The sequence below is a fragment of the Ahaetulla prasina genome, chromosome 4, assembly GCF_028640845.1.
Source record: "Ahaetulla prasina isolate Xishuangbanna chromosome 4, ASM2864084v1, whole genome shotgun sequence".
In the NCBI taxonomy this organism is placed as follows: domain Eukaryota; kingdom Metazoa; phylum Chordata; class Lepidosauria; order Squamata; family Colubridae; genus Ahaetulla; species Ahaetulla prasina.
Window position 1 is genome coordinate 102,468,462 of NC_080542.1, and position 12,335 is coordinate 102,480,796.

Consider the following 12,335-nt stretch of genomic DNA (forward strand, 5'->3'; position numbering starts at 1 on the left):
GCTTTATTTTTCTAAGGGAGCAGTAGGAGCTGATACCTGGAGATGTGGGCAATGTTTTATCTCCAGCTTCGACTGTAGAAGTTTCATTTTTTGAGCCATCTGTCAAATCCGTCGATCCCCTAAAGTTTTCTTTATGAAAAAGATTTTATTTAAAATACTTCTTTCATTAAAAGGATTCTACGGCAAGTTCTTCAAACAAATATAATAATAATCCTTCAGATATAAAACCAATTAAGCAAAATCAAAACCTTGTCTTAAAAATCTTTATCTAAATACCTCAGCAAAAAGGGAATACGTGTTCTGACCGAGAAATTAAACAGCACAAATTTAGTCCCAGCAAACCTCTTTAATTCATACGGCTGTAAATTACTTTCATTTACAGTCCACAAGGCTTGATAAACAGTCTTTCAGAGGAAGGTTATCAACAGCCACCTCTCACATGGAACACTCCCAAAGAGCTAATTTCCAGATGCAGGGCAAAGCCAAACTTGGCAGACTCACAAACAGAATTTTCAAATCTTGAATCGGCCAGATGAACTAATTGCTTCCTGCAAAAGCTCACATCCCGTTCGCTTCTCTTTTCTCTTATGGGAGGAACCAATCATCTCCAAGCCTTACTTCCAAGTCAACCCTCTTTTCTTAATTGTTCCTGTGTCCTGGCAGCTCTACACATGTGCACATTGGGAACAGGCTCACGCTATTCTGCTGCCTCGCTGATGTCAGACTCTGAAGGCAGCAAAGAACTACAAGATGGCTGTGGCTCCCTCTCTACCTCTGACTCAGAGCCATTGTCTGAGCCTTCCCCAGACTCCAGGACTGCCCATATTCTTCCTCAACCTCCTCACTGTCTGAATCTGCTGCCAACTCTGCTGGCGGGCCACAACAATACAATGCTATATAACTTGACATATTCTAGACATCTAACAATATCTGCGAGTTCACCCTTTTTACTCTAAAGCATGGCTATGATTTAAAAGATTGTAGTGAATGCTCTTTAGAAGATCAAGGAACATGGATGCTAATATGAAGATGGATGCAGCTTTTAATATTTTATTTAAAAAAAACGGAATACAGATGATCCATTAATGACTGTAATTGAGCCCACAAGTTGTAATAATTATAAAATGGGTCACATGTGACTGGAGCTAATTTTATTACATTTTTTACAGCAGTTAAGCAAATTTGTTCACATTGAGGCAGTTTTTGCAAGAAATCAAAAGTAAAGGCATATTACCAGCAAAAAAAAAAACTCCTATTAAATTGTGATCATGTGACCCAGCAAACTGCAGGTGGTTTCAGTCTTCAGACTATGATTGTAATATTCCAACATCTGTATAACCCATCATTTTATCACAACTCACTACTCATTTTAGGCAAAATAACTTAAATGTGACTCTTGCGTATGATAAGCACAATGACCTTAAGTATTATAAACCTATTATTTATAGTATGTGCATACATACATCAAACTCATACTGATTTGAAAATCAAAACCAGATAGAAATGTATTTTGAAATACTAAATATTAACATACACAGAAAATTATACAGGTAGTCCTCAACTTACAACTTACATTTAGTGACCGTCCAAAGTTACAACAGCACTGATTAATGTGACTTATGATCATTTTCAGAGTTACGACCTTTGCAGCATCCCAATGATCATGTGATCAACATTCAAATGCTTGGCAACTGATTCATATTTATGACCATTGTGGTATCCCAGGATTATGTGATCAATTTTTGCAACTTTTTGACAAGCAAAATCAATGGAGGAGCCAGATTCACTTAACAGCCAAGTTAGTAACTTATCAACTGCAGTAATTTACTTAACAACTGAGGCGAGAAAGGATGTAAAAATGGGGCAAAACTCATTTAACAAATGTGTCATTTAACAGAAGTTTTTATCTCTGTTGTGGTCGTAAATTGAGGACTATCTGTTTTCATTCTGAATTTTATTGCTTTTTAGTGATGGAAAGACCATCACAAAGGTCTTTACTTATATATTACTATTTAAGTGATTATAAGTAAATTTGAAAAAAGATAAATTAAAAATTAAAGTATAATAGGACATTGCAGATATTTAACAGATTAGTATTAAAATTCAGCAACTGGGGTGTGATTATCTTCCTATCAGTAGAACAAAATAGAAATACAAACTTAACCTAATTTTTTTCCCTTAGCCAATGACAATTCTTTTGTCAAGATTTATAATCCTTCAGCTAATCTATATTAATCACTCTTGTGCTTAAAATAATGTTTCCTCCTATTTTGCAGTAATTCTAAACCTATTTCTCAGAGAACTGCCTTGGTAAATGACTAAAGGAGACATTAAAGGAAACCAGGAGAAATAATATGCATCAAATTACAAATAGCTGTTGGAATATTTAATAAATATTCTTAATGCATCACAAAATTTAGCCTACAAGCTTAATTTTATTGTCTTAGGAATCATCTATCATGTTACATTTGTAGCCATATAAATTTAGAGTGTATTGTAAATTGATCAATTTGTTCTTTCAGGTACACAGATTCAGATGAAATTATGATCAATAAAAGCTAGTGTAACAAAAAAAAACAGAAAAACTAGTTTCACTGCAGATATCATAGTTACACTACTTATCTAGAAGAATTAGGATAAGGATACATAAAAAGAAGTCACAGAAGGAGGAAATTCCTGTTGTAATGGAGAATATATGTACTGTTTTCTCATAATAATTGAGCCTTTCATTCTGCTATGGGAAGACAGAAATCAATTCTCTCATTACTTTTACTCAGTTGATGAGAATTTATTCTGACAAATCATAATGAACAGATTATAAAATTATCATACACACACATAAATTATATATATTATTAGTATTTATACATAATTACTAATATACTTATTACTAATATTTTTTTTCCTTTGTAAATAATATATTACACTTTTCTAAAAGGCAATTACCGTATATACTCGAGTATAAGCCGAGTTTTTCAGCACGTTTTTTGTGCTGAAAAACGTCCCCTCGGCTTATACTCGAGTATATACGGCTTATACTCGAGTTTTTTTTTTTTCCGTTTTTTTCACATTATACCGGCCGGCGCGAACTTGGCGGGCTTTTGCTTTAGCGCGGGGAAGCCCTGCCGGTGCAGTGAGAGGGCGGGGCGGGGGAGCCGCCAGCCTTCTCGGCCGAGGGAGGGAGGGTTTCGCCGACCGGTAGGTGCCTCATTTCCCACCCTCGGCTTATACTCGAGTCCCCAGTTTACCCCAGTTTTTGGGGTAAAATTGGGGACCTCGGCTTATACTCGGATCGGCTTATATTCGAGTATATACGGTACATTTTTTCAAGTATCATCCAACACTGCAGTAAGGATGCTATCCAAGACTTCAGAAAACATTCAAATAAATGATTTGAATGTTAGCATTCTGGATAAGGATTAACAAGAAGTTGCAAATATAAATGGAGTAGGTTACTGCATTTTTGCATGTATTATATACAGGTATGATTCTGTCTACTGTGCCTTAGTTCCATTAACTTGCCTGCCTTACTTCCAATAAATTTTAGAGGCTTGTAGTAAAACCTTCATAAAACTTAGGTTACCCAACTTGGAGTAACCGTGAACTTCGCTTTTCCAAAGATACACATTCTGTTGTCTGCTTCATCCAAAATAATAAATTGATGGTATAAAAATATCTTACATTCTGGTTAATAAATTTATTGACTTGTTTTTGCAGCTTCTGGCACTCTTTAAACTTTTCCTTGTAATGATCAGCAGCCATCTGTAGGCGGAGCTTTAAATCTTCAACTTCTCTGCGTAGTTCTCTCTCTGCAACATTTGATGTTCCCTTTCCCCAAACAAGAACATATATATTCTTAAAAAAGAGTTTTTTAACATACTGGATCCAGATTCAGGAAACAGACTAAAGATTCAACAAGAATCTACCTATCTATCTATTTATCTATCTATCTCCATTACACTAGTCTAATCAAATTTTCTTATATACTACACATTTTACAAAAGGGCAAATTTAGATATTTGCAATATGGTTTTTATAGAGAAAAATGTGCTTAGTATTTTTTTATTATACTGTCATTTACTATAGTTTTTTCTTTGTATTACACTGTTTTAACAATAAAAAAAGTTTATTTCCTATTGGTACAACGTCGATAATGGATTGACAAAAACGTAAGAAAGAAACTTTGTTACTGGCTTCAGTTAAATGATTTTATTATGCTACAATACTGTTTATTTTGATGCAAAGAAAGATAATTACCCTGATATGAGTATGATAATTGATATGGAATAATATAATTATCCTGTACTTTCTGCTTTAGAAATTTAAGCCAATTTCTAAAGAAACTCTCCCCATCAAATAAATGTGAGATTACAATAAATTAGCTTTAATTATGAGGAAACATAAAATGAATCCATCCAGTTTATAGTAACACAATGGAAGTTGTACCACTAATACTCTATATATCCTATTCAATATTTTGGTTATATCCTATTATAATTTCAGAGTGGAACTCTGAAATTTTAAAATATATGAATATATGAAAACCATTTAAAGCTCCAAGTTCAATCTAAATATACTTTACTATATTGTAAATGATGCGCACAAGTTGTTAAGGTAAATAAATGGAATAGAAATCTAATCCCTGCTGAAAGTTATCTAAATAATTTCATATTAACTGACACAAGAGCTTTATAAAGAACCAAGCATCCCTTTTTACCTGTTCATTGTTCGCAGAAGTTTTTTTAAGTTCAGCTACTGCATCATTCAATTGTTTCTTCAATTTTTCATTTTCAAGTCGAGCACTATGAAGATCTGCCATTGTTTTATCACGCACATTTACTGCATCACTTAGTTCTTTTGACATGAAAAGAACTTCCTGCCTGCTTGCCTGAATTTGATCCTCAGCTTTCCGAAGCTGCTCTTTTAAAACACTTGACTCTTCCTAGAAAAATAAAACAGTAAGTTTATATATTTTTCTTAGTTTATTGTCTGTTATCCTTAAACAAAAAGAAAACTGAATTTCCAAGGCATAAATATTAGTAATGTATCAATTTCTCCATTGTTGGAGATTATAGCCGTCCACTGTTGCCCATGGCTCTGGGCAGTCTGTCATGTCATGCTGTCAAACACGCAGCAGCAAACTATTTTTAATTGGCAGCAGTATTCTGAGAATAAAATAGACAATATATGTTTCTAATAGCCATTGTGTTTGTTGCAATCAAAATGACTTCAAAATGAAAAGATCTCTAATAAAAAAAGAAAAGAGCAATAGAGATCTAAGGATTGGCAATCAAGGATAGATCTAGACAGTGGTGGCAACTAAAGATACTTTTTTGATTTCAAAAAACAGCAAGGACAATCGTGAAAAAGATTGAGGAGTTTTAAGTTCCCAAAGCGTGCTGATCTAAACTAAGTTGAAGTGTTCTAGGAAGAGACCCCATGGAATATTTCTACTTATGACAGATGGGCTTCTCATAAATTGAAAACTGAAAAGGAAAAATCACATTTTACAAGCAAGGAAAAAAACTGAACACCTTAAGAGGAAAAAAAAAGTACGCGAGCATAATTACTTTACACTCATCCCTAGTTAGGTAGCAGGGATAAAAACAGCAGAACTAATATAGTAATTTCTTGGTTTTGAGCCACCCAGAATTGTTGCGAGTCAAACAGAGAACACGTTTTAATAATAATTCTAACAATTAAACATTCTAAACTTCAAACATAATATTCAGGAAGACTTATCTTGTTTAATGACCACTTGTTTGATGACCATTCAGTTATTCTGGTCATTATGCTGCAATGACCACAATTTTGAGACTGGATCTTATATACAAGGGGGATAAATGACTGGTCTTTATAGATGCATCCGCTGCAGCATCCCCAAATCACATCATCACAATTTGGGTATTTGGCAAATGGTTTACAATTACAATGTTGTAGCATCCTCATGTGATCACCATTTGTGAGTTTTGCTGTTTGCTACTGACAAGTAAAGTCAATACAGTAACCAGCAGGTGACAAATAACAACCATGTGACTACAGAAGTTTTAAGAGATTGCCTATCAAAAACAGCTGGAACTACCATTATATGTTGGTGTGGTTATGTGACACCATGCTTTACAACCGTGTTGCTTAGTAATTGAGTTCCAAATTCCAATTACCATTGGTAAAAAAGGATTATCTGTATTTTCCTATGGAAGAAAAGTGAAAATGGCTGGCTAGTTGCTTCCAACTCATGCAGTAATTCATTACTTTATGCTGGCAGCTATTAGTTATAGGAAAGAGGAAGACAGGAGCAGCCGTAAAAAGCAGTATATCCTTGAAATGGAATGAAGTGTGTATCTCACTTGTGATCGTACCAATTTATGATGCCAGATCCAGAAATGGTTAAGCAAATCATTGCAGGTTAAGCATGATATCAGGTGACATCAGATGATTATACCTTGTAATTTCCTGCCAGCTTCCCCATTGACTTTGCAAGTCGGAAGCTAACTATGAAGGTCAGAAATGGCAATCACATGACCACAGGGATTACAACTGTCATAGCTGCATGCTGGTTGCCAAGATCCCGAAATGTAATTACCTGACTGGCAATGATGCAATGGCTACAATTTTGAGACTGGATCTTGAACTTTCTTTTTAGTGCCATTGTTAAGTTTAAACCCTTACTCAAGAAATGATTAGTAAACGAGGACGATGTATACTACACTTCTTTTGATAGCAAAAAATTAAGAGGTCTTTGTGCACTGTGTTTTAAATTTATATTCTGAAAGCTCATTGGAGTCCTCATGTCAAATATATTCTTCAACTTGGCAGAATGTATATATCACTGTCACCAAGTCATATACCAAAAGATGCTAAAAGAATATTGGGGGGGAAATAGCATATAAGTATTTGTTGGGTGAAGTAAACCACAAATCTACAGGTGCAGATTATTTTATGTTTGACACTAGTACAACTGAAAATAAAGTAGATGCATTTAAACCAACTCTTGCTTTCATAATCCCTCTGACGCCTTAATGAATGAATTTGTCCTTATTTAAGCAAATTACTATGTCCATTGAAGCAATTGTCATACAGGTAATTTGATTAGGAACATTCTAAAAACAAAATATCAAAGATTTAAAAATAAAGATGCTTTTTAATTGATATCAGTACCTTATTTGACGAAGTAAGCAGGAAAGCTTTCTTCAATTTTTCTTTTTCAGTCACACACAGTTGTAATCTGCCAATCTCTTCTTTATAATATGCTATAAGGTTTTCTTTATTTCCATCCAAATTCTTAAGTGTCTGGATTTCAGATGTTAATTTAGCGTTTTCAACTTCTGTATTCTTCAAGTGTATCTGTAATGACATAATTAATTCATATTTCTAATCCTGGTATTTATTCTAAAGGTAGCTGGGATGAGATAGGTTAAACAAAAGAAACTTATTTGGGTGCATATTTGATAAGAAACAAATTTGAATGGCTCCAAGTATGCAAAGTAGGATTGGTATGAGGAGATATTTCCTGCTAGATATTAGTGTGTCTGGGCAAAAAAGGTGCAATATCTGGCAAGGTTTCAATGCAATTTTTCAGGGATCTAGCCCTGGGCAATATATTTGGCATTCTGTATCTTGGTACAGTGGAGGAGGAGTGTTTTCCAAACTCTTGTTGTTGCTATTGCAAAGCTATACTCATTATCTTCTTTTTGATAACATGGGCTTAAATTTGATGATTGAATTTGGGGAAATGGTTTTTTTTATCTAATGCTAAACCAGAGTTAAATCACTGCTTTAGGTTAAGAGGTGATCATACTGATTTAATATGAGGATAGATCATGAACATTGAAAACTTGAGTAAAGTACCTTCAATGATGGAATTATCGCTACTGTTGAACAGCTACAAATATTTAATAGTTTGGAATTTACCTTGTAAAGTTCCTTTTCATCCTTTTCTGTTTTTAACTGGCATTCAAGCTGTTCCTTTTCCAAGACTACTTTCTTCAGTTTATCTTTCAAACTACATAGGGAAAAAACAATTTTGATTTTTTATTTATTTATTAAATTTATATGCAACCTGTCTTCTTCCTTAAAGCAGCTCTGGGTTTACAATTAAATTTTATTTAGCTATCAGTGAAAACATTTTGTTATTTGATGCATACCTATCTAATTCTGTTTCCTTTGTAATAGCTTTCTGAGTGACGATCATGATGTCTTCTTCAAGCTGAATAACTTTGGAAGTAGCTTCTTCATATTTTTTCTTGAGTTTTTCATTTTCAGCTTTAAGGGTTTCTTCAGCTTTAAAACTATCCTTTAAAAAAATAAAATAAAACTGATTTTAAAGGTGTGCATGTTTGCATATGTTTAATTCACTTCACCAAATCTACATTAACAACTACCTTATCTTTAGGAAATGAAATCTCTATTGGATACGTGTATGATATTTAAATGATTTTTATCAAGTGAAGTTAAATCATCACTAGAGACACAAGGTTATCTGATATCACCAAGTTACCATTTACCACACTCATACATTCACAGAAGAAAGCAGGATGCAACTGTTTTAGTACAACTCATACATATGCAAAATATGATGAAATATATAAATTAAATACATAGATCAGATATGCATAAATAAGTGTTTAGTGACAGAAGCAATAAGAAAAGTCAATTCTATTGATCTTTGACCTTTATATTTCAAAGACAAATATTTTTTTATGTAACTACATGAACATGGACAAAATATATCTGTTTACAATGAATTAAACTAAAACCAATCCCAGCCTCCTCTTTTAAAGAATATTTGTTCATAAAACCAATAATAAAAATGTAAATGTACCATTAATATTATTTTGTCATAAAAATGATATTTAGCATGAAGAGTAAATTCTAAATATGCACTGTTTTTAGGTGTATCTTTGTAACAAATTGTGTCATTAGCATATTTAATCTACAAGTTAGTACTACAGTGAAAAACCTTGAGAATTAAATTTGTTACCCATAGAGTCAAAAGAGAAATATGATATAATAAAAAGTCCTGTGATCAGCAGGAAAAAAATAGGGGATGATGCATTCGTCAATCTTGGGAAAATCACAAGGCTTTTCTTTCTCAGTATTGTAATAAAAGGGCCAACATCCAATCATCGTTTTCCACCAGCCCACTTTGAATCACTATTGCCACAAAGACTTTCTTATCGCACATTTTAATCAAATGCTTCTGATAGCAATCAGCAACTCTTTATTGGACTTTGCCACTTCGGTCAAAAAAGAGATGACTAGCAATCAAAAATGCCATCTATTTGCCTCTTCAAAGAAGACCATCTGCCAGAAGAATCATCAGTATAGCAAGTACTATACTCTGATTATGGAAGACACTGGTTAGTGATACAAAAGCAATCAAACCATTTATTAAAGATAAATTAAGATATTGGAATTATAGTGGAATATTGAATAATTTTTAAAATATTAGTGATTTAGCATGGGACAACAAATACATTGTACGAAGAAATGTTATTGACTGTTATTGACTCATAATGAGGGAATTGTATTGTTTAAAGACAAAGATGTGAATGTAGAAGAACCCCAACAAATTGAGTGGAGGGGAAGATGAGTACAAATTGGAAAAATAGTATTATACACACTGATATATAAAGGAATCTTACAATTACAATGTGCATATTAAAGTTAGAAGTTGGAAAACAAGAATTATTTATATTTAATTGTATTATTACTGTTAGCATTGTATAAAAAATGTATTGACTGACCCAGTCAATACACTGTCCACAAAATATGCATGGTTGTTAAAGGAAAATTACAAATAAAATATATATATATATAATATTATAGAACAAACCTTTTGTTCTGCTTCCAGCTTATCACATTTTTCTTTCTCATACACAAGTTCTTTTTCTAGTCTTTCAACTTGATCTCTGAGTTGCACAGTTTCTTTTTCAAGTGATGCTGTTACTTTTAGTAGTTCTTCTTTTTCTTTCAGAATTTTTTCAATTTTGAACTAAAAATAAAAAGTGTTTGTTTCAAAAATGTACATATTTTGCAAATTAAGTCTACAATTTTTTTCCCAGCCAACAGATAAGGTGGACTAAAACAAGGAACTATTTCATAACCCATCATATTCAAAGATGCATATACTTCTGAACTAAATTTTATAGTTGATAGCTGAACACTAATACTTTATTTAAAAAAAAACCATGTAAAATGCAGGAAGGAGCAAAGTTGTTTCTGCAGATACAGATATTGCAACCCTGCATGGCATCAATCACGTACACATTTTGCTGGTTAATTTTTAATTACATCTTACAAATTCTTTTCCACTGAAGATAGCCCAAATCATTCTGCTTGAAACCAATTTGGGTTCAATTACATTTAATATAATTTTCTACTTTCTTCATATCTCTAATATGAGATACCAGTATAATATAGTTATCTATATTCTAAAAATTGTTAATTCACACCTCAAGAAGTCCAGCTTTTGTAGTCACTACCAACATATCAGAATTTCCTTCATCTTCCATTGTTAACAATTCTTCAACTGGTGATGATGTTCGAAATTGGAAAGGGGTGCTCGCACCACGTATTTCTCCCTTATGTGTCACATAACAGAACTGGTAAAATTCTCCATCATCATTTGGGAGGTAGTACCCTGATAAAAAAAAAGAAATGAAAGCACATACTTGTTTGATCTCAATATAAAACCAATTTGGTCTAGTGTTTAAGGCACCATATTAGAAACCATGAATCTGTTAAATTCTAGTTCTGCCTTAGTCAGGAAAGACAATCATGCTTTCCCAGCCTAACTCACCTCACAGGGTTGTTGTGAGAAAAATAGCAGGAGGAAGGAGTAGCAGGTATGTTCCCATCTTGAGTTATGAGAAAATAATAAAGGTGGAAAACACACACACACACACACACACACACACACACACACTGTAAGTAAAAGCAATTATTTTAATTATACAATAAAAATAATGTGTGAGTACATCACAGTGTTTTTCTACTTATTATTTATTGCAATGTGCATCTTTTTTATTTGAATCCCAAATGTTATATAAATAATAAAAGTCTTCTAGCTTCCACAAATTTTTAGTAGTATATAATGTCTCCTAATACTATTCCATCACCTTTACTTGTAATAATCACCTTCTCTTGATTTTCCCATCCTGATTACATTTCAAAGATGACAGAGAAATAAGGGTACAAATACTACTATTACAAAAAGAAGACTGCTATCAGGTTTTCCTTTGTCCCTTCTGACTATGAATGACAAAGCATCTGACAAGAAATCCACAGTCAGACTGCAGAGACAACCACTGTTGTTCCAAATAGTTAAAGTTAAGCTTAGCCTTAGTGTGTTTTAAATTGGTTAAACTAGGTCAAGATGAAAGTACATAAGATAGACACCAGCTCATTTTTAAAGGGATTTTAAAATATGGTTTAAAACCATCTGGATGCATTCAAATTTCATTTTCATTTTCATTTTATTTTCCATTTACCTTACACATGCATCCTTTGAAAAATTCTGCAATTGACTTAAATGTCATATGCAACCTCCAAATGCTGTAAGCCTGAACCTAAAGCTATCGTTTTCTATTTTCTGCAAGTAAGCCCTAAAATACAGATTTTATAGTTCAGGAGATTTCAAACCTTTTCAGCCCACAAACCTATTAATATTTTTAAAAAATCATAGTAGAATGTGAAACTCTAGTGACAAAAAAATTGTATATAATGAAACTTGTGCTTGTTCTAATGTATTCATCCACATTTATATAACTTTATTTGAATATATATATAAAAGTAAAGAGTTCAATAAATCCAGAAAGTTTATTTAAGTGCAAAAAATAAAGTTTATGATACATGCAAAAGTAACACTTCTGGGCTATAAAAATTAAAACTTGAACTTGACAATTACCTGGAAGACTTATATTATAATCAAGCAGATCAATGTCTGTCATAGAACCTATTAATCTGGAACAGATATACAGGTTACATCTATTATAGAATCTTTACAAACCAAAATTCCATTCCAGATGATTCATACAAAATATGAATAGATTCTATCAGTGGAAATTAATTTAAGGAGCTTTGCCTATTTATCCTAATCCTTGGGGAGTCGGGGGAGGTTTTCTATTCCAAAACAGTCCTTTTTAAACTGCTTCAATAAGTGGTAAAGAATACTTCATATGTCCTTATATTTAGCCCTTGTTTGAATATGATCAAATTACAGTTGTTGTACAATTCCAATTTTATTTTTTCAACCAGTTATTCAAAGCACTAATTAAAACTGTTATATAACCCTAAGTAATTTTAGTATTAGCCTAAGAAACAATATAGATTTC

At 32.7% G+C, this 12,335-nt stretch overlaps 1 protein-coding gene across 3 annotated transcripts in view; it reads right to left on the reverse strand.

The window, feature by feature from the left end:
- Positions 1–12,335, reverse strand: part of TAX1BP1 (Tax1 binding protein 1) — a 43,563-nt gene that overhangs the window by 16,532 nt on the left and 14,696 nt on the right. For all 3 annotated transcript variants that reach the window (XM_058183472.1, XM_058183470.1, XM_058183473.1), the window contains exons 4-10: positions 10,455–10,642; positions 9,836–9,994; positions 8,145–8,293; positions 7,912–8,002; positions 7,159–7,344; positions 4,718–4,942; positions 3,682–3,828 (exon numbers count right to left, since the gene is read on the reverse strand). In XM_058183472.1, the coding sequence (XP_058039455.1) occupies positions 3,682–3,828; positions 4,718–4,942; positions 7,159–7,344; positions 7,912–8,002; positions 8,145–8,293; positions 9,836–9,994; positions 10,455–10,642 (1,145 nt within the window). The remainder of the gene's footprint in view (positions 1–3,681; positions 3,829–4,717; positions 4,943–7,158; positions 7,345–7,911; positions 8,003–8,144; positions 8,294–9,835; positions 9,995–10,454; positions 10,643–12,335) is intronic.